The 22,549-nt window shown below is 48.4% G+C and overlaps 1 protein-coding gene across 6 annotated transcripts in view; it reads left to right on the forward strand.

Annotated features, from left to right (window-relative positions):
- The window catches only part of Astn2 (astrotactin 2), an 851,054-nt gene that overhangs the window by 594,548 nt on the left and 233,957 nt on the right, over positions 1–22,549 (forward strand). For all 6 annotated transcript variants that reach the window (XM_047524417.1, XM_047524419.1, XM_047524418.1 and 3 more), the window contains 3 exons: positions 14,368–14,492; positions 18,562–18,666; positions 22,139–22,318. In XM_047524417.1, coding sequence (XP_047380373.1) covers positions 14,368–14,492; positions 18,562–18,666; positions 22,139–22,318 — 410 coding nt within the window. The remainder of the gene's footprint in view (positions 1–14,367; positions 14,493–18,561; positions 18,667–22,138; positions 22,319–22,549) is intronic.

Below are 22,549 nucleotides of genomic sequence, written 5' to 3' on the forward strand. Positions count from 1 at the left end.
CAGACACAGTCACAGCAATGTCAGTGCCCAGTGTGATAAGGAGAGGGATGTTTGACTTACATGCTAAGAGCTTTGCTTTTAGCATTAACTACACTTCCAGAGGTTGTGGGTAAGGTGTGTGCTTAGAAGAGAGTCAAATTTACCGTCAGGAGTCTGAGGCAGGAGGATTGCAAGTTCAAAGCCAGCCTCAGCAACTTAGTGAGGCTCTAAGCAACTCAGCAAGTTGGTACTAGATGAAATATTAAAATAGGGCTGGGGATGTGGCTCAGTGGTTAAGCACCCCTGGGTTTGGGTTCAATCCCTGGTACAAAAAAAAAAAAAAAAAAAAAAAATGAAAAGAAAAAAGAAAAACATTTCCCATGATACAAAGAGAAAGAACCCTAAATTAGTAGTTACATGTCCCTAGGTTCTTTTTATAACTCTATCATGTGACATAGACAAATTGTGTCTGCTATCTGTGGTTAGTGTTGGGAATAGTTGGGATCCATTCCAGCTTTCAAGTTTGTATTATTCTTATTTCTAATCAAAAGCCTTTTGAGGGTATTAAATTAAAATGCGATAGAGTAGTGCATTCTACAGCAACAATAACTATCATTTATTGAGAGCCTACTTTTCTGAGGCCTTATGTTAAGCAATTCATTTTATGGACACTTTTTATCATCTCAGAAAGTATGGCAAGGATGATTATTATTCCCATTTTTCTGATGAGGAAACAAAAACCCAAGAAAGTTTCAATGCTCTGCCCAACCAAAGTCAGGTTGGGCAGAATATCTGACTGCCAAGAGGACTTTAAGAGGTGAGAGAAGACACAGAGTGCCCTGTGAGAACAGGTGTCCTCATTTCGTCTTTGCCCTGTGTGCTGGAGCTATTTGGGGTACCCGTATTAGTTGAAGAAATGACCTCAGAGCTTAAGAAATTGCCTCAGTCTCCAGAGAGGGGAAATGACCTGCTTGAGACCCCACAGCAGTTGAGTGGCACAGCTTCACAGGACTCGAGTCCTGGCCGCCTGGCCAGGGCAGGACTAGGGACATGAGCAATGATGGAGACAGGCACTAAGATTCTGCCACTGATCTCATTAGGCAGCAAGTACTTTTGTGTACCTACTGTGTGTGTGCATCTATGCTGTCCAGGCCCTGCCCCTGGGGAAAGTACAGTGAAACAGGTGTGTAAGGGTTTCTTGGGAATAGAAAATGCCCTGAACACAAGAATATGAAGATCCTAACTGGACTTGAAACATTTTTAAAGGAACATGGATGTTGACTTCTACCCTTGACCTTGGTAAAACAAGCAGGCAGACCCCTCAGGGATTGGGGGAGGTGACCCAGGGCTGTGACTGGAGCAAAGACAACTCTGATTGAGGTGCACCTCCAGGAGACCGCTCTACTCACTGCACCCTGGAACAAGGGGATCCTTGCCTCAGACTGCAGATCTGGGTAGGGAAGAGGCTTTAGGTTTGAATCTCTTGGCTGCGTCTGGACTCTCTGATCTGGGATAAGGCTGAATTTCCTATTCAAATCTCATTGAGAGCATCTAAAACCCAGAGGTAATGGTGGTACTTTGTCAGAGAAGTGCAGAGGTTGCGCTTCATGATGTCAAACTTCCCCCGCCCCCAGCTCTGAAGTTTCATGTCAAGGTATCAGGCTCTTCGACAACTGGAGAGAAAGTCTGGGAAGACGCTCCAGAGGCTGCAGTGACCGCAACTCAGCTTGTTCCTGGTGTTCTGACAGGACAAGGAATCCCCGTGCCGACACACACAGGCAAGGAGACGGAGGGCGAAGTGGCCGAGGAGAAGATAATGTTTCTGTAGCCTGCAATTTCTTTCAATTTCAGGGATCGCAATTACCAGGGCAGGAGTTAGTAACAGTCGTGCCTGGAATGCATAAGTGAGTTTGGCGCCACGGGCGGAAGCCGTTTTGCATTAGAGGGAGAAGGCATGTGCAGGGTCTAAGCCAGGCTCAACTCTGTGTTCGCGTGTGTTCATGACACCTGCGCGGGAGTGAAGGCGGGGCAGGAAAGACAGGTATGATCGCAGTTGGAGAGAGAGAGAGTGGAGTGAAGTGGGCAGTCCTGATTCAACCATACGCCACTCGAGGAGGGTGAACTCACTTCTCTGAGCTTCATTTGCTCACCTCTATCATGGAGATAATAATACCCACTTTACAAGATTGTTGAGAAGGTTAGAAACAAAGCTGGCACATCACCTAACACATGGTGTGCATTCAGTACATTGCAGTCACTGTTATTAATGTGGGCTTCCATCTGGGACATTCCTCCAGCACTGGTATTTTCAACAAGTCAACCTTTCATTTGTGAGCAAAATTAAACACTCGCTAGCATATTTTTGCATAGTTTTTCAGATCATGGACTTAGACTGTTCAAAACCCAGCTTGTAGCTTCTCTGCAATTAACTTCTTTTAAGTCTCTGCTGCTTCATTTAAAAAAAAATTAGAATTAGAGTGCTTATCTCTCAATATTGTTGTAGGTGTGGAATAATATATGTAAAACCCTTGGAATAATGTCTAGCACGTTGTAAACAATCAGTAAACTGGGCAGACACTTCACAGAAGAAGATATACAGGTGATCAACATATATGAAAAAGTGCTCATCATCCTTAGTAATTAGAGAAATACAAATTAAAACCACTCTAAGATTTCATCTAACTCCAATAAGAATGGCTATTATCAAGAACACAAGCAATAATAAGTGTTGGCGTGGATGTGGGGGAAAAGGCACACTCATACATTGCTGGTGGAGTTGCAAATTGGTGCAGCCACTCTGGAAAGCAGTGTGGAGATTCCTCAGAAAACTTGGAATGGACCCACCCTTTGATCCAGCTATCCCACTCCTTGGTTTATACCCAAAGTACTGAAAATCTGCATACTACAGCGATACAGCCACATCAATGTTCATTGCAGCTCAGTTCACAATAGCTAGATTGTGGAACCAACCGAGATGCCCTTCAAATGATGAATGGATAAAGAAAGTGTGGTGTATATATACACAATGCTTTATTACTCAACCATAAAGAAGAATAAAATTATGGCATTTGCTGGTAAATGGATGAAGTTGGAAAATATCATGTTAAGTGATTAGCCAAGCCCAAAAAACCAAATGTTTTCTCTGATGATTGGATGATGATATAAAATGGGGATGGTGGGGGGGAAGAGAAGAATGAAGGAACTTTGGATGGTATAAAGGAAAAGGTGGGGGGAGAAGGTGGGGGAAGGAAGGATAGTAGAATGAGACAGTATTATGTATATATATAATTACATGAATGGTGTGAATCTACATTGTGCACAACCATAGAAATGAAAAGTTACACCCCATTTGTGTACAATGAATCAAAATGCAGTCTGTAAAATTTAAAAAACGATCAGTAGATACTAGCTTTAAAGTAGTACTTCTTACTCTGTGTGCTGGATTCCTAGGGAAGAAAGGGAGTTGCAAATTGGTGCAACTGGATTCCTAGGGAAGAAAGGGAGTTGCAAATTGGTTGGGAGGGAAGGCAGAGATGATTAAGGCAACAACCTAGGCCCAATGGCAGGAAGTTGATGTGGCATGGCTGACTTGATTGCCACCCCGACACTTCCCTTTCACTAAGAGGCATCCGTTCGTTCACTGAATAAGCACTTACGGAGCCCCTGGTGCATGCATCAGCTGCTGCGTTGGGTTGGATGCACAGCAGTGGAGAAGACAGGCATGGTCCTTGCCCTCATGCACTCATGGTCCAGTGACCCAGACAGACAGTGATCAGGAACAACAGTCCAGGATAAAAGTGCTAGCAGAGGGGCAGAACAGGCCTTGTGGAAACACAATGAGAAATGGTGATAAAGTCTTCCTGCAGGAAGGGGAAAAAAAAAAGAAAGGAAACCATAGTATAGTGGGCACAAAGGCCCCCATGTCCTAATTCCTGAAAACTTTGAGTAGGTTGCTCGACATGGCAAAGGAAGCAGTACATGTGCAGGTGGAACAGGGTTTCTAATCAGCTGATCGGGAGATAGATTATCCTGGAGTGTCCACATGGGCCTGATGCAATCACCAGGGTCCTGAAAATGGAAGATGGAGGTAGAAGATGAGGTCAGAGTGGGTGATGTGAGAAGCGTTTGACTTGCCTTGACTAAGGCTTGAATGTGGAAGGAAAAAACCATGAGCCAAGGAATGTGGGCAGCCTCAAGCTGTGGGAGGCTGCCAAGGAATTAATTCTCCTCTAGAGCCTCCAGAAAGCATGCAGGCTTTCCAACACCTTGGTTTTAACCCAGACGCCTCTGTCAGACTTCTGATTGACAGAGCTAAGATAGTAGGCTTCTGTTGTTTTGAGCAACTAAGTTTATGGTGATTTGTTATGGCAGCAATGGAACACTAACACGGGGTCCAGTGATACATTTGCTTCGGACCTTCATTTTAGAAAATCATTCTCTCCACAACTTGGAGCGGGTAAGGCTGAAAGCAGAGAGCATAGTTAACAGGCTGTAGGGAAGTCCCTGTGAGAGGGGACAGTAGCCGCAACCAGAGCAGATGGCTATTATGCACCGTGCCTGTTCCAGACACTGTAGTCGGTCTGTGGGGAGGAGGAGGCTCTGAGGAGAACCAGACAGGTCCCTGTGACAGAGACCACATGATCTGAAACAGACGAGCAGAGCACAGCTATCCCCAGCAGAGTGTTGTGATCTTGACATCAGATCAGAGTTGAGTTTTATGAAAGCAGAGAGACATTGCCTCCAAAGAAGGGGCTCAGGGACCACTTCTGGGAGAAGACGACACCATGAAGTCTGTCTGGGAAGTTCTCAAGAGGATCCAGGAAACTGCAAGGAAAAATCAAGCCCAGCCGGTGCTTTGAAAGGAGTTCACAGTTCAGAGAGGTTGTCAGGCGGTGAAGTAGGACGTGCCAGTGGAAACAGATTGGGACAGGAGAGGAATCAAGATGAAGTCCTGGTTCTGCCAAAAAACCAAACCTGGGAACTCTTGAATAAGTTGTTTCTCTGCCCTGCCTCTGTCTTTTCTCTTATCAAATGGCAACAGTGGCCAGGTACAGTGGTACACCCCTGTCATTCCAACTACTTGAGAGGCTGAGGCAGGAGGGTCACAAGTTGGAGGCCAACCTGGTCAACTTAGAGAGACCCCATCTCAAAATAAAACAAAAAAAAAGTCTGAGGATGGAGCTCAGAGGCAGAGTGTTTGCCTAGGATGTGTGAGACCCTGGGTTTAATGACAAGTTTCAGAAATAAAAATAAGGAAGATGATGCTTCTCCTTCATAGAGGCGTTGCTGTGATCGGAACAACCCCATACAGGGGGTTCATTGTGCAAGCCAGTGAAGCAGCTTAGCAGCCACGATCCTTGAAGCTGTCTGGGAGTGGGGCTCACATTGTGTTCATTGTGCCACAGAAGAAAGAGCAGCTGAGAGGACCTCTGTCTGGGAGTGGCTGAGCTTGTACGAAATGCCCAGGGCAGCCGAGAACTGTGGCCTGAGAGCTGGCCATCTTTCTACAAGTGTCACAAATAACAGCGAGACACTGATGGACAGATGCCAGCAGAGGCAGAGTGAGGCCGATTGAGGACTTCTGACAGGACCAGTGCACGCTGGGCTGTTCCCGGAGCAGGGTCAATACACGCAGGCATGTGTAGAGGGCTCTGGTGTTCAGTGATAAGGGAAAGCTGGGGAACTGGCCACTGGAGTCAGCTCAGGGACATGGGCTTGACTTTGGGGGCTCAGAGCTGCCTGATCGATCCCACAGTTCCTTCTACTCCCTATCACATGTGGTTGGTGATGGAGACCAGCAGGTTCTGTCTCCTGAGTCCCTCTCAAATCTGTGTCTCTCTTCTCTATTCTGCTCTTCAGTGATTCCCTCATTTCTTGTCTGGTTACTGCAAAACCTCACAACTGTCCTACATCCTTCCAGCCTTGCTTTTTGTTTGTTTTTGTCTCATTTCCAGTTTATCTTCCACCCTGTAGCCTGACAATCTTTCGGGTTTGATGGCATTACATTTCTGCTGAAAACCCTATAAGTGGGTCTCCTTGCCTCCGAAGAAAACCCATATCCTGCAGCATCACTTAGAAGACCCATAAGATCTGACCCCTATCCATTCTTGATTTCCACTCAATGCTTTGCCATCTTATATCCTAGTGTCGTTGAATTTCCAGAATAACCATGTGAATGTTCTGTGCCCTGCTGTACCCCCTTTTGACCTTTTCACGTCTGTTCTTTTTGCCTGCACCCTACCCCATCCCCTTTCCTTGCCGTCTCCCTGGGTAATGCCTCCTAACCCTTCAAGACTCACTTCCAGTCTGCATCAAGTGCTCCTCCTCAGCACTCCTCTGGCCCCTGAACTTCCCTTATGAGCCTTAAACATTTCCACTCTGACCTATAACCATTTGTTTACCGTTATGGTTTGGATATGAGGTGTCCCCAAAAAGCTCACATGTGGGACAATGCAGGAAGATTCAGAGGAGAAAAGACTAAGTTGTGAGAATCTTAACCCAATCAGTGAATTAATCCCGGATGGGATTAACTGAAGTGGTAGGGTGAGGCTGGAGGAGGTGGGAATTGGGGCGTGGCTTTGGGGTTTATATTTTGTTTCTGGAGAGTGGAGACTGCTTCCTGATCACCATGATGTGAGCTGCTTCCCTCCACCACTCTCTCCCACCATGATGTTCAGCCTCACCTTGAGCCCCGAGGAATGAACTAAAACCTCTGAAACCATGAGCCTCAAATAAGCCTTTCCTCCTTTACAGTTGTGCTGGTCGGGTTATTTAGTCACAGCAGCAAAATAGCTGACTAAAACATTTACAGCCAAGGGTGCAAATATTTTTTTTTGCTACCACTCAATATGCAAAACACCATCGTCTTCATTTTCTATGGCAGGCATAATCATTCCCTCAAGTTTTCATGTCACTAAGAGAAAAAAAAAACTATTTCTATTTGCCAATTAAGAATATAAAACCTTCTATCTTGAATAAACATTTAGTCCATTCGAAGGTGAACTCCCCACCAGCTCCCTCTTACCAAGCTGCCTCCCCACTCTTGGGGGAGGGTCTTTGGTACAAATGGGGTACTCACCATGTGATTTCCTGTGTGAGCCCTACTCTGGGCCCTTACACGGGTATCCATCGTGACTGGGAGTTGCGAGTAGTCCTTTGAGAGGGGCCCTGTGTTAGAATTCGCTGCCAAAGTCCAAGGTCACTAGGTCTTTACATGCTGACCTCCTGCACCATCCCTGCCTCCCTGGGAGCAGAGCTGTTGTGCTAAGAAGGCTTAACAGCTGTATCCCTTTATGCTGTGGGTACAGAACTTGGGGGCTGACTTCAAGCCTCTTTCCTCACCTACTGCTACCTCTCCTGGGAGTTCCCACTGATTTACTGAATGAAGGGCCTTACAAAACCCCCAGACCATGCTCCCATTCTGGGGGAGCAAACTCCAATGCCCTGGATCACTAGCCCCAAGATTTCCCCCAACCCCTTGTTTGTATCTTAAATGTTTGTTGACTACTTCTTCTCTGGGAGTATAAATGGAGGTGTTTTCACTTCCAAAAGGCCAGAAGGGGGTTGTTGGGATGCTCACATCAGAACTCTTAGCCTCTTGACCTTTCCCTTCAGCAATTTCTTGCAGCACTAGTAGAGAGAGAAGGGTTTTCTACGCATTTCCCTGTCTGGCGAGAACTCCCCTGGGGTGCGCACTGTGCAGACTGTATAGTAAAGTAAAACCCGATGATCTGCGTTGGCCAGACCTAGCTTTTGATATGGAAGGGAACCTTTCCTCGCAGCACATCCTGGCTAGACACACTACACAGGCAGCTTTGAGGTGCTAAGCAGTGAGCCCCTGCTTTTCTGGCTGATATCTGCCAAAGGACTGACTGTCACTGATTCTGTGTGTGGCATGTTACAGACAAATGTGATTTCTGGGGAGTGAGAAATGCATCGTTTTAACATTTTAAAGAGTATTATTAACCTTGCACACATATGTAGGAAGCGTTTATACACAAGTCTCATATTAGGTGAATGACAGGACAGTTGCATAATTTTTGGTTGTTGATTCCCAATGCTTGACACGTAATTGGGAAGATGGTTGGATGAATGGAAGGCTCAGGGGGGAATGACTTCAGTTAAGATCTATAATTAAGAGATAGACCATAGGGGAACAGTGTCTAACAGCTCCCCAGAAGGGTGCAGCTTGAGGGTGGGCTTGGAGGAGCAAGTGCTAGCATCCATTTATTATCACTGCCAAACCCCACAGACCCAGGCCCACGGAACAGCACAGACTCCTGCCCTGCGTCACCCATCTGCACCAGCTCCTCCTCTCTCCTCTGGGCTCCAGAGGAGGGTGTTGGCTTCCTCAAATCACACAGCCAGGGTAGCAGAGCCCAGGTGAGATACAGGTCCCCCAACTCCTTGTTTACTAAGGACACCCGAACTCATCCAAAGTCACACTTCTCCCTTGCCACAAGACTCAGTTCAATTTGAGGGACGAGGCGCAGCTTCCAAGTGAGGCAGAGGTCCTCCTCGGCTCTGGGCGTTCCATGTGATCCATGTGGGAGGCTTCTCGGCAGCCTGGAAACAGGGAGAGACAGGCAGGCAGAAGATCCTGCCTGCAAACTCGACAGCTCTCAGATCAAGGCTCCCAGCTACTCCCAAGTAAGAGAAGGCTGCAGACAGCCCGGCTGATCCAGGGTGATTTACCTCTCTGAAATACCTCAATTTAAATGCTAATTTCCCCAGAACTGAGGGGTGATGGCTCTTGCGTGCTGGTTGCTGTATATTAATGTATCCAAAACACTTACACATATTCTTAAGAGGGGGAGAGAAGGAATGCCTGGGAAAGGGTGAGGGAGGGTGGGAAAGGCAGCCGGGTCTTCTTGCTTGTTCTTGTCAGCATGACTGATCAGAAGGAAGCTAGGCATGGTGCGTGCATTCTTGTTGGACTGAAGGATTTGCTTGCTTACAGGTGATGTGCAGGTGGTGTTGGAGGCAGAGACCCCTCCCCTCCCCACAGGCTTCAGCAGATGCTCAGCGGCAAATGCTGTGAGCCAGGCACAGGACCAGACTCTCCGAGACTCTTGAAGAGATTCAGAATGTTTGTGGGATTCAAGAAAAGAAATTAGCACTAATTAAGAGTAACTTTATATAAATCCTCCTCCCAACTTCTTAAACTAAAAGCAATGCCATTTTGCAGATGCAATCACTAAGGCTTATAGAACTTAAGCACCCCCACTGCAACCAGAATTTGGTTTCATGTCTTTATGACTTCTAAGCCCAGGCACATTCTACCACCAGATCCTGCGGCCACTTCAGGAATCTGTTCACAAACAAGAGAGAAAAGAGATAGGAAACATTTGTTCAAACTGGGGAAAATTGGACTGGCGTCATGGAAGAAGAGATTTTAGAACTGGACCCCTTGTCTCCTCCTCACCCTTCTCACCCCAGCCCAGCTCTGTACCTCTGTATGAGGCCTGAGCTACCCCCTGCGTTTCTATCTGATCCCCAGCAGCCCCAAGGCCCTTGGACCCTTCTCTCCAATCTCCTTGGGAGCCAGGGTGCCTGTATACTTAAGACGTTTTGGGAAGAAGGAAGGGTTTTGAAGCTTCTAGTAGATGAACTAAGATTTGAGACTCGAATCTTCAATATCCTTTTGATCCTGAAGCCTTCTGGAACCCTATTGCAAAACACCAGAAAAGACTCTTCTATTTAAAAATGTGGATCATGTACATATTGCCATTGTCTCTAGGTTTTCTTCCTTCATTTATTCAACGAAGGTTGATCGGACACCTACTCTTTATCAGTTTTACCCAGTTGGTTTTGCTAGGCCTTGGGGTGGCCGTGGTACGTTGGATAGACAGAGTTTGGGTTACAAGGAGCGCACAGTCTGATGGAAGAAACAGGCCTCAAACAAGGTCTCCCATGAGTGGGTCCAAGGTTAGACACTGTGAAGAGAGGGTAACAGCACTGATTCTGGGAAGGTCCCTCAAAGGCCGTGAAATGCTGTGTGGTCTGAATGATGAGGAGGTGTCAGATGCAGAGAGAGGAGAGGGACTGTCTGGAGAGAAGGCAAATCCTAAAAGGACCCACATAGAGTGGAAGCATGTCCCATAAAAAGAACTTAAGGATAGTCAGAGTGACTGGAACCTTGGTCCAGAGCAGGCAGCTGGACCGTGCAGGGCCCTCTGGACTGTGATATGAAATTGGAATTCTCTCCTGGTCTTCACAAACAGAGGCATCTCCTCCAGTTTTCCACTGCCATTTCCCTAGTACACAGATCAGTCCCTAACACAGGATAGGCTCTCTATATGGATATGTGGAATGAATGGTAACTCTCATTCCCAGAGTCCCTGGGGCCCAGGATCTACTATGTTTTTAAATTTGATCCATCATTTCCATATAATGTCAACTGAGATTGAACAGTTTTCATAGGTATATTTTGAGAGATGTTTGTTTAAACAAATAGAGCCCCTGTTGCTAACAGGATCCATTTATACAGCATACACGAATGTGCACAAACCACCAAATCCACGAGCCCAAAAGTACACCCCACTGCACAGTGAACAGAAGAACTGCCTGGCCTCACCTCTGAATGAGTCGGCTTTTCCCAGGGATCAAGAGCACAGGCCTTGGCTTGATTCCCTGAGCACGGCTTACTGAGTACCAGGCACTGAACTAGGAGCTCCATTGGGTAGGAGGTGTTCCTGGTCACGGCCACTTCCTGGCTCTGGATCTCAGACAAGTTCCTTAACCCCTATTTCATATTGCATAAGGGTAGTTGTTTCATAGAGTTCTTGTGGGCTAAAATGACGCAACGCGAACATACACACACACACACACACACACACACACAACATCTTGACCCACTATCATGAACACAGGCAGTGAACAACAAAACACAATCAATAAATCTTAGTAAATAATAAATTGTTCTTCCTGTGACTAGGGCTAATTATCTAGTAGTCCTGACTACACACACACACACACACACACACACACAGGAGATTTGAAAAAGATGTCAGTTTCTGACCACCTGAGTTCAATCCAGCAGCCAGCCAGCCCTCTGGTCACCTTTCCCAGGTGGGTGGCTTCTCCAGCTGCTGTCTATGTTTCTCTCTGAGGTCCTCAGCCCAGCAGAACTGTCCCAGCAGCTGCTTTTCCCAGCCACATTTTGCCTCCGGAATTGCTGATTTATGTGAAGGCCCTGGGCGCCCTCTGCTGGCAGAGGCCATGCAGGACTGAGGCATCACCTAGGCTGCTGGCCAGGGACCCAGGACCTGGGAGACGGCAGTAGCTGTCTTGTCACTCGGGGCTTCATCCTCCCAGTCTTCCTCCCTCCCAGCCGTACACACTGGCCAGAAACTCCCTGGCTTCCATCGTCTCCCTTCCTCAAGCGCTTCTGCAAGTCCCTCCCTGCTTCATGGAGTCTCAAAGGGAAAATCCTTCATCCAAGAAGGGGTACCATGAGCCAGACCCCGACCTCCTGAGGCGGCCTCTGTGCTTCCTCTCATTGTCCATTTGGGGTCACATTTTCTTACAGGGCAAAGGCTGATTTGACCAGAAAGCAGAGGACTTGGAGGAGAGGGACATGGGTGGACAGAGGGCAGCCCTACCTTTCCTGCTCTGCACTTATGAAAACATTTCCATAGAAGATGTAAAATGGAGACCCCAGGTGGCAAAGTGAAAAGGGTAGATTTGCCCTCAGAGTGTGTTTCCCAAATACACGCAGCGTGGAAATCCACAGAAATCACTTCATCCTTCAGAGCCTCCTTTTCCCTGTTGCTTACATGGGGGCGTTTCATCACACCCAGCTCTTGACGTTGACCTGAGGATCCATGAGGTCATGTCGAGCACAGAGCCTGGTGCAGTCAGGTTGCAATGAACCTGAGCCCTCTTCTCTGGGCAGCAGTCTGTCTGGGCTCCATGCACCCACAGGCACGCTGCCCTTCCTGCTTTATAGCCTGAGAAGGATGCAGGAAAGTGGACTCTGGGGCCAGACTTCCTGGGACCTCCCACTTCCTAGCTGCGGGCTCTGGGTGGTTATACAACTCCTTTGTGCTTCAGATTTTCAGTCCTTAAACTGGGGGTCATCACAGCATCGACTTCATAGGGTTGGGTGAAGACTAAATGTAAAACACTTTCAACTGCACCTGGTACACAGTAGGTGCTCAGTAAAGTGATTGCTCCTCCACTAAGAGGCCGTGTGGCTTTTTTGATCCCCATTTTCCACATGAGAACATTGAGGCTCAGTCCTTTCCTCCAGGTTACTCAGCCAGGAAGCAGTATGGGCAGAATGGGAGTTCAATGTCCAGAGACCTCACCACCCCCCGACACCTGGTCTCTCCCACCCAGAAAACAAGAGCACAGAAGTATTGAACACTTCCAGATGCCTGAGAGTGGGCTCCAATGACTGTCCTGCATGGCCAATTTGTGTCTCCCTGGATTGGCTGGGAAGATCTGGAGGACAAGAAGTGAATCCAGCCTCTTTCTGCATCAGTAGCTCCCAGTCCTCAGCAACTTCCCGAGTGTGTGCTCAGCTTGTGTTTCTTCCCTGGCGAGGGTCTGGAATACCCCTCCATCCCACCACCCATCTGAAGGAAGATGGCAAGGGAGGCATGAGGAAACTCAGTCCCTTTAACCCTGGCTGGTGTTATATAGCACATGGTGGCACTTCCATTACCCAGAAGGCTGTCTTTTCTATTCACATTGCTTTTCCATTTACATTTTCTATTTACATTGCTCCCAGATTGGCCAAAAAAAAAAAAAAAAAAAAGCCCAAGAGCAACCACATGGGCGGAACCCATGTTCACACATAGCCACCAGCGTAAGCGAGAAGGATTCTACAGACAGACATGCCGCACATGGAATAGCTTGCGTCAATGGCAGGTGTGAACCTAGAAACTCGCTGTCATGCATAATCATTTCCTGGGCAGGTAGCCCCAGGCCGAGCCAGACCTGGGTTCAAATCCTACCTCTGTTAACTCAGAATCTCATTATTACTCCCCTGTAACTTAAAGTTGATAGCATCTACCTTGGCGGGGAGGGTGAAAAAATGATAAAACATAGATTTAATCCTAGCAAATTTTCAGGATGCTGTAAATCATAGAGAGGATGGTGACAGAGTGCTGGTGATGCTGGTGATGTTGCAGATGGTGCTCATGTCACCTCCTCTGGACGCAGACACGGAGAGCATGTTCTCTAAACGGATGACTTGGTGATGGGCCTCAGAGGTGCCTGGAGCACGTCGTAGGGATGTCGTACAGACAGGAAGGTGACCCAGGCCACCTGACCCTGTCACAGCTGCTTTTGAACAGCCTGAGGTCCGGGCTTCAAAGGCACTGCTCTGGCGTCGCATATTTCTGTGTTCGTCTTTCCGATGTTCATTTCAAGGTTGCCCATTCCAGGTGGCAAACGAAGTGACAGACATCCTCCTCCTTGTGTTCTTTTCCTCCCCCTCCTCCTCCCTCCCTAAATTATAATTAGTGTCTCTAACTCTGAGGGTTGGAGACTCTGAAGTGACCTCAGAAGTCAGATGTGATACAGACGTGCCCTTGATACCGTCCACGCCAGCGGCTCTCAGGGTTCCTGCTCACGCCCCCCACAACAGAAAGCTCCCCGCCTCTCTCAGCAGGCTGGTCTGCTGTCCAGAGGAATGAAGGCTGCCTCCCTGTTCTGCTCTGTCACCATTGTCCTCTCAAAACCACCTTCGTTGCGGGCTCAGCGCTGCAGGGGCCTGACTTCTGTTCCCTGGGATTAGCCCTCAGGACCCGGCTGGAGGGAGGTCCCTATGAAGTTAGTGGGAGTGGGGAGGAGACCTGGGATCGACTAACCCTCGGGTTCTCAGAACCAGTCACTCGTCCTCCAGGCTTCAATTTCCCCGTCTGTCACCCATCTCCCAGGGCCCTGCCACTTTAACCAACGCCCACTTTCCCAAGCCCCACTTCTCCAGCTGGACTTCCCCCTGGTCTTCAAACACTGCACACTCTGCCCGGTTCTCTACCATCCTGGTTAGCATTGTCATTGCCTACGCACGGGACAGTGAGCAGCCCACTAGACAGTTTCTAGAGCATCCGAGAACGTCTTCAACACTGGGCAGCTTTATCCCGTTGAGTGTTTACGACAGCCCGAGACCTAGGTCTACTTTATAGACGAGAAAACCGAGGTTCCAAGAGATACAAGAGCTTGCTGGGACCCAGGCCATCAGTGGTTGGGGCCAGGATTGAAATCCCAGCCTGCTGACTCCAGAGCCTGTCATGAGCACTGAGTCCGCAGAGCTGGGATTCAGGAAGCCACCCAGCCACGCATGATTCTGACCACAAGCCTCCTGCCCCCGTCCTGTGGCCCCGGACAGATGCACCGACTCCTTCAACGTGGTGGTCTCTCTGCTCCTCTCCACAGGGAGAACAACTTCATCAAGGACTTCCCCCAGCTGGCTGACGGGCTGCTGGTGATCCCACTGCCTGTGGAGGAACAGTGCCGGGGGGTCCTCTCCGAGCCCCTCCCGGACCTCCAGCTGCTCACTGGTAAGACCACGTGTCAGAACCTCCCCAGGTCCCTGGCCCCACGCCCGGCTTCCAGGTGGTATCAGCAGACCTAAGAGGGGCCCAGCCAGAACTCCTCCTTCAAGAGGGATGGGGTGGGAAAAGGACCTTCCATTTTGGGGGCTCCACTGCCAGCAATGTCGAATGAGGGGCTTTACTGAGGCCGTGGACTCTGGACCAAGACAATCTTCAGGGACAGGCAGGTGCCTCTCTGAGAACAGGAACAATGTTTTGTCCTTTCTCATTCTCTGTATCCAAGTATCAAAACCTGCTCTACTCTTTTGACAATTTTCTGATTTTTGTTTCTTTTACCTTCAGTATTTGTTTTCTAGGTTCACTTTTAAATCATTCTAACATGAAATCAGTGTACTTTCCAACTAAGAGCCTCTGCCTCTTGAAAGCCTTCGAGCTTGTTTTTGTAGGTCAGCATGGAACCATTGGGTATACTTTCCCCATTTTATAGATAAGGAATGTAGACTCAGAGAGGTGAAGACCAGCTAAAGGTCACACAGCATACTGCCAGGACTAGACCCTGATGCCATAGCACCAAGTATTTTGTCCTTTCCACTTTAGTCTGCAGCTCTCACCCCCCCAACCTCTCTCTCACCCGCTCCTGGGAAGACGTCTTCTGTGGGTTCTCCTGAGGCTTCCTCTTTTCTGCACCACCCAGATTGCCTTTCTGCTCCTCCTTGTCTTCCCCCAGTTCCTTTCCTGCCTGTTTGATGGCGGCTTTCCTAAGATATTTGAGCTTTTGTGATAGAGTAATTGGGTGGGCTCCACTGCCCAGAGAGACTGACTGGTCAGTGTGACTTAGTTTTGAGCCCTCCCTATCACTTGCAGGCTCTGGGAGACCTTAGGCTATCTTCTGTTAGGCTTTTGTGTAAAATGCATAGATAGAGGAGAATTCTCACTTGGGTCCAGGGTCTCCTGGGGTCAAAGCCTTTTTGTGCATTATCTCATGTAATTCTGCAAGGGTTAACGTTAAGGAGGTCACGTAAGCTCTCCGAGGTCACCTGGCTCACCTATGGATGTGTCAGGGTGGAGCCTAGTCTTGCCTCATCCACTATCTTATATCACCTCCCTGACCTGTCCTACTTCAAAGAGGGACCCAGATCTAGATCAAATGAAGTCCTGTATGTGAGAGTGCTTGGTAAAATGTGCCTAAAAACTTCCACGCCTTCCTTAATTTTTATTTTTCCTAAGATCATAGAATTTCTTTTTTTTTTTATTGTAAAAAAATGGGATACATGTTGTTTCTCTGCCTGTACATGGCGTAAAGGCATACCATTTGTGTAATCATAAATTTACATAGGGTAATGTTGTTTGATTCATTCTGCCATTTTTTTCCCTTCTCCCCCACCCCTCCCACCCCTCCCCTCCCTCTATACAGTCCTTCCTTCCTCCATTCCTGCCCCCCTCCCTAAACCCAACTCCAACCCCAACACTAACCCCTTCCACCCCCCATTATGTGTCATCACCCACTTATTAGCGATATCATTCCTGAGCTAACTTGGAGTATAAGGGACATCTAGTTGAATCTCCCTTACTGATGAGGAATCATGTCTGCAATATCCCTGCTCAGGGACTGTCCCTCTTTGGTTACCTCCAGTTGTGGGCAGTTCACCACCTCTGAGAGTAGACTTCTCCCTGATTCATGGGGAGGTGATTTTCTTTGACAGAAAAGTCCCTGGAACTATCCTTGACCATTGTATGTCCTTGGGCAGTTTCCTTTGAGTCTCCGTTCCTCTTTCTAAAAAATGAGGTAAAATAAAATTTTCAGGACTATGGTAAGAAATGAAGTTTACGTACATAACCTGCTTGGTTTGCTATGGTTCTCTGGTAATGCCACACATTTTTATGATTGTTTGGACTCAGGAATCTTTGCAAGTTTTCTGATAAGGAACAGTTGGAGTTCAAGAGGCTATTTTTTTTTTAAATTTAATGGCCAAGAAAAATTCCTCCCCCAGCCCAGAGCTTCATTCCATTCCATCCCTTATTCCCCGCAAAGTGGGGATGTGGAGCAGATTAGGTGTGAAGGTGTGAAGGTAGCCAGAGGTAGAGTAAGAACCTGGGATGGGTTTGTGATCAGGAATGGAACCAAAGTGTTATCTGTCAGCCAGCCAATAGGTAATTATTGAGAGCCTACTATGTGCCAGAGTCTGTTCTAGACTTTGCAGGGGAAGTGAGAATAATTCAGACCACAGCCTTGGCCACAGAAGACTGACATTCCATTGGAGAATATTCTCCAGGAAGGACCAGGGAGATAGTAAGTGATAACCATTATGGAGAAGGGCCTGGGGATAGAGTAAGAGTCAGAGAAGATGGTTTTATAAATTACTTGAAAATCAGAAGAAGTTTTTGTTGTTCTTTTTTTAATTAATTTTTTCATTTGTTCTAATTTGTGGTCCATGACAGTAGGATGCATGTATGTTCTTATTCTCCTTTTGGACATAATGCCACCCAGGGAAGAACTTTCCTCAGCAGCCTGCATCCAAGTGTTCAGCCTTCCTTTGCTGGAGACGGGCCGTGGCTGCCAATACCCCTGCCAACCTTCGAATCTGGATGAGCAGTAGCAGAAGGGGCGGAGGTTACCTGGCCTGGTGTCTGAGTCTTCTTGGGCAGACCGTTTTCTCTGCCCTACGTCAGAAACATTGCCCTCTTCTCCTCCCCCCTCCCACTTTCTTTTTCTCCTCAGCCTCTGCAAGGGAAGGACAGGAGAAGCAGAACAGATAAACAGAGGACAAATTTATAATCAAACCACCTCGCTCCAGTGGACATATCTTTGGGGATCATGAATATTTTACTTTAAAATGAAAGCCTCTGAAAAAATTATATTATTCCTGAAAAGGCTAAGGAGGAAAGAAAAAGTTGACAATAATGGACAGCTTTAATACCGCTGTAATGTCCAGGAAGAAATCATTTGTTCCAATGAGATTCTCATTTTAATCTTGATATCAAATATCTCTTTAAGTGCCTCCTCACCAGGGGACAAGAGAAAAGGATAGGAAATGTGTCCGTTACTTGCAGAGGCATAAGAAAGCACGGATACATAACAACAATAATAATAACTGCTGACGTGCCCAGCATTTCTTTTTTAATGCTTTTTTCCCCCCAGATTATAAAGAAGAGTTTGCAAAGCTTAGGGCAGAAAATTTTAAAAAATGGAGATGAATATAAAACAGAAAGCAAGAATTTGTCATATACCCGCTTCCCCGAGTTAACAGTTTGTTAATATTTTGTTGTGTTTTCTCTTTGTTTATGTGTATCTATAATTTCCCAAAATGCATTCTATGCAACAGGAGTCCTAGAATCCCTCTGTGCCAAAGGAGACCCATGGTCAAAGAAGTTTGCACGCTACCTTCACGGAGCATTGACTGCATCTACTCAAGGTGCTGAGGAAATAGTTTGTTTAGCCAGTGTATCTCACTCTTCCTTGAAATGGGAAACTTATCTATGTCTCCATGTCAAGAAACAGTGGTCTACACAGGGGTCAGCAAACATTAGGGCACAGATAATAAATGTGTGGGGTTTTTCAAGTGCTCTCTGTGCAGCCTCTCAGCTCTGTCACATAGTTTGTACAAAAGTACCAACGGACAACAGGTAACAGATGGGCTGAAGTTTGCAGAGCCCTGGTCTACTTTAGTAGACTCTCTGGTTACCAAAGCCCTTCCTCTTCTGTTACTGTATTCACGTCTCACAACATGCCTAAGAGACAAGGTCAGCAGAGAAAGCTGCAGTGTCACGTGGAGAAACTGAGACACGGAGATGTCTAGCATTCCCCAAGGAAAGTTGCCAATGGAGTTAGGTAGGATGGACATCTGACCTGAGATTGCTCTATCAAGTAGAGAAAAGGAACTTGCAAGCAAGAGGGAAAGAGTAAGGATATCAGACGGCTGGAGGTGGGTCCTGATAAAATGAAAGCCCACGCTCAAAGGCCAAGCCTCTGCTCACTGAAGAGGTGACCAGAAACCAGAGGGAGAGCTTCAGGGTGGGCGTTGGGTGTGAAGCAGCTAATTTCCAAGCTCACGTGGCATTTTCTTTCTGTCCCCAGGAGATATCAGGTACGACGAGGCCATGGGCTACCCCATGGTGCAGCAGTGGCGGGTCCGGAGCAACCTCTACCGTGTGAAGCTCAGCACCATCACCCTCTCGGCAGGTGAGGAGCACTGTTTGGGCAGCCAGGGGACCTGGAGTCATTTGACACGTTCCCAAGGACCCCGGGTGTGCCAAGCCCTATGCTGGCACTGGAGAGGCTGAGGAGCTGCCAGGGATGGCAGGTGGGCCACGACACTGACACACAGCAGTCATGCCTACACAGTCAGGGGCAGCTGTGGGACGGGCAAGGCCTTATCCGCCCTGGGGAAGCCAGCGGGGCTTCCTGGAGGCAGGGGTGTCTGAGTGGGTGTGGAGGGCTGAACAGGGAGGAGGATGAACCACAGCCACAGCCAGGTGTGCCCTGGGGGATTTTCAGACCTGTGCCTTGTACGTTCTTCTCTGGCCCCAAGGCCGCTGTTCTCTCGGGGCTGATTTCTCCTGCTGCCCCTCTCCACATGGCAGTGGCACCTGAGCCCACCCCACCCACAGGCACCGCCCACTTTACCCGTGCGAGCGCTCAGCTCCAGAGAGGGAGGCAACTTGTCCTTCTCAAAATGAGACGTGCTTTTTCAGGACTGTGATTGTGTCCTTGCGGTTCCCTCTGCCTGGATCCTCCTGCCTGGGGAGCACGGACGGAAGTACTCGGATGCGGCTCCGCGGTCCGCTCCCGGGGACAGCTCCAGGGATCCTCTGAGATCACAGTACTCCGTTCATCCCCAGCCTCCTCTGCCGACCCCAGGGACCGAGCCTGGGGGCAGGGACTGGGGCTTGTTTAGTCCAGCACCCCCAGAAACGAACAGAGAATGAGCACATTGTTGGTACTTGGGATTCACAGAAGAATTAAAAAATAAATCAACGAACACCAGAAAATAGGGCACAAATGAAGGACTCTGGAAAGATGAGCCCTGGCCTTGGGTTTTCTGCCCTGGCTCTTACTCATAACACACTCACTGGCTTATTGTTTGTGTGCCCCCTAATTATCCATGAGTTCTTACCGTTTTTCAATATCATTTTGTTCATCAGCAAAATGAAGCTCTTTTAACTGGAAATTTGAGGACTTCACCCTCTTGGAAGTACAAATAGTAATTATTGCTGACATCTGTCAAGCACTTTCTTATGTTTCATGTCTCATGACTTACAACAGGGAAAGCATTATCTATCCCACTTTTCTTCAGCTAAGGAAACTGAAGGTCAGAGAGGTTAAGTATTTAACCCAAGTTTGCACAGCTAGTGCGTGACAGAACCAGGAGCAGAGCAGGGATTTGAGTGTCTTTTTGTCTGCTTGGATAAAGATCCACAAGGCTTCTGAAGGTGTTATTTATTACTTAACAGAAACGATCTCATTATTAATACCGCTGTATTAATTACCCAGTCACATGAGTTAACAGGTTGATGGAGAGAGGTTGTTCTAATCAAGCACCCATTCTTTGAGCCCTATTTCTGTTTTCCCCACCCCCCCTCACCTTGCACTTGTGAATATAACTGTGATGTTCCTATTAGAACTACAAAGATGTACCTGCTTTAATTAATCAGTGACGATGCTCCTGGAAGCCCCTTATAAATCAAATGTTGGCAAATTGAAGCTCATTTTCGGTGTTGGAGAGGCGCTTGCTCTTTGATGTGGCACAGACTCCGTTGTTCTTTTAATGGTCGTGATTGGTGTGTTCGCTGTCTTCCAGGAATTGTGCCATGTGCCTGGTGGGGGTGGGGTGTAGGGAGAAGGCTGTGCAGAGTGCGAGGTCAATGAGCCAGGCTTCCGGGTGGTGAGTGTCAGACGGGCTGAGAGGGTGCTTCTGGCCACGAGGCTGTGAGAAAGGCTTCCTGAGGAGGAGGGTGTGACTTCTGGGACCTTGGAGCATGTGTTTGACCAAGGGAGGAAGCAGGGGGCGATTTCAGGTATGTGAGGGGTAGGTTTGGGGGTAGTAAGTATACACAGGAAGAAAGGCTGGTGGAAATCCCAGGTCACACTTGGGACAAATAAGAAAAGTGATCTAGATGGAGCAAAAGTCTCATGTGTGTAGCTCCTGGGAGATGACCTGAACGCCCGGATGTGGGCAGGGCAGCTCAGGAAGGCCGGGAGTGGGAGATACAGGCCATTCTAGAGGAGTAACTGGTGTTTTCAGGGGGTGAGTGGGCCCAAGGGACAGACAGGAACCTGGGACAAAGTCGGCCTGCTCTTGGGAGTGGGGTCAGCTCTGGCCTTCCTTCCTGCTGTGTGTGCCGGTGCTGCTGGGTTGATGAAGCTGGGGAAGGAATTCACAGCAGTCGAACATCTGGAGGATGCGGCCGTTAAGGTCCATAGGGAAAGTTCAGAGACCCCCGTCCCTGCTCGGATGGCTCCCTGGGTGCCTAGTTTGAACTCCACAGCAGCATGTTTGGGGGTATCATTTTCTTAGCTCCACATTCCCCTTTCTGAAACTTCCCTAGGAGTTCCAAACATGGGAAGTTGGGCCAGCTGCTAAGTGGCAAGGGCTCTCACTGATCAGCCTCCCATCGCTGAGGATCCCTGGCAGAGTGGCTTGGTCACGCACCTGTTGAAGGAGGAAAGAGAGCAGCTGTCACCGAGTGATTGCTGCGCGGGCCCTGTGCCAGGTGCCGAGGACTTAGAGAAGGACTAAGAAACAGAGCAACTCTGTGGCAATATCAGGAGAGAGAGCACACTATATCAGGCGGCCGGAGCAGGGGAGAAAGGGAAGCTGTGTCAGAGAAAGCTAGAGCAGGGGTCAGATCGTGGCCGGAGCACACGCAGAGCCTCGGCGAAGGCAGCCACAGAACCTGTCTGTGGGCAGTTCAAGCCCTAGTTTATTTGGTGCATGCACTTAGACGTAAAAAGAGAAGTGGGTTTGCACACAGCTCCTCTAGCTGGAGGGTCAAGATGAGTCATTTACAGTCTCTTGGGTTTGACATGCTCATCTGTACAATGGGGGTTATTGCCAAGGATAAGCCGATACTTTTTCAGCAAAGATTAAATTAGAATAAAAGGGTAAATACATCTAATGGTGTGCCTAGTCAGCATTAGTTGCTCAGTCAGTAGACATCAGATTTCACTTTCTCATTGTGACTTTAAAGTCATCACCATCACCTGGCACAATGATGCATGCCTGCAGTCCCAGCGACTCTGGAGGCTGAGACAGGAAGATTGCAAGTTCAAAGCCGGCCTCAGCAACTTAGCAAGGCCCTGCTCAGCAACTTAGGGAGGCCCTGTCTCGAGACACAAAAAGGGCTGGGGATACTTTTACTTAGTGGTAAAAAACCCCTGGGATGAAACCCAGTACTAAATAAATAATGAATAAATAAAGTCGCCACCATGCAGGTGACTGAGTTTTGGCCTTCCTCTCCTCTAGAGTCCTTCTTGGTTGTAGTGAACACAGAGAGAGCTGTGCATGTGAGGGAATGAGGGGCACGTTTGGACTGACACACGGTGATGAGGAGGAAGGCACCAGAGCCAAGCTGGAAAGAGCCCCTGCCGTCGGGTCACTTGCTAGCCACCTTCCTCTGATCTGACCACCAACCTGCCCTCCTCCCCCACACAGGCTTCACCAATGTCCTCAAGATCCTGACCAAAGAGAGCACTCGGGAGGAGCTTCTGTCCTTCATCCAGCACTACGGCTCCCACTACATCGCGGAGGCGCTCTACGGCTCCGAGCTCACCTGCATCATCCACTTCCCCAGCAAGAAGGTCCAGCAGCAGCTGTGGCTCCAGTATCAGAAAGGTAAGCCTGGAGGGCCCGTCGGAGGTGGCAGCTGGACAGGGCGCCGAGGGAAGGCAAATGGGGGACAGCTGAGCTCCCCTGCATCTGGATCCTGGCTCTGCTGGAGACACGCTGTGTGTAAGCAGGCCCTCGGCCCTCTCTGGGCGTCACTTTCATGGTGCGCGGAGGTAGGCCATCTGTCTTCAGGATCCTTACGGCTCAGGCATCCTCCAAGGCCCCCACTTGGTGTTC

This window comes from Sciurus carolinensis, chromosome 14 (genome assembly GCF_902686445.1).
Source record: "Sciurus carolinensis chromosome 14, mSciCar1.2, whole genome shotgun sequence".
Classification (NCBI taxonomy): domain Eukaryota; kingdom Metazoa; phylum Chordata; class Mammalia; order Rodentia; family Sciuridae; genus Sciurus; species Sciurus carolinensis.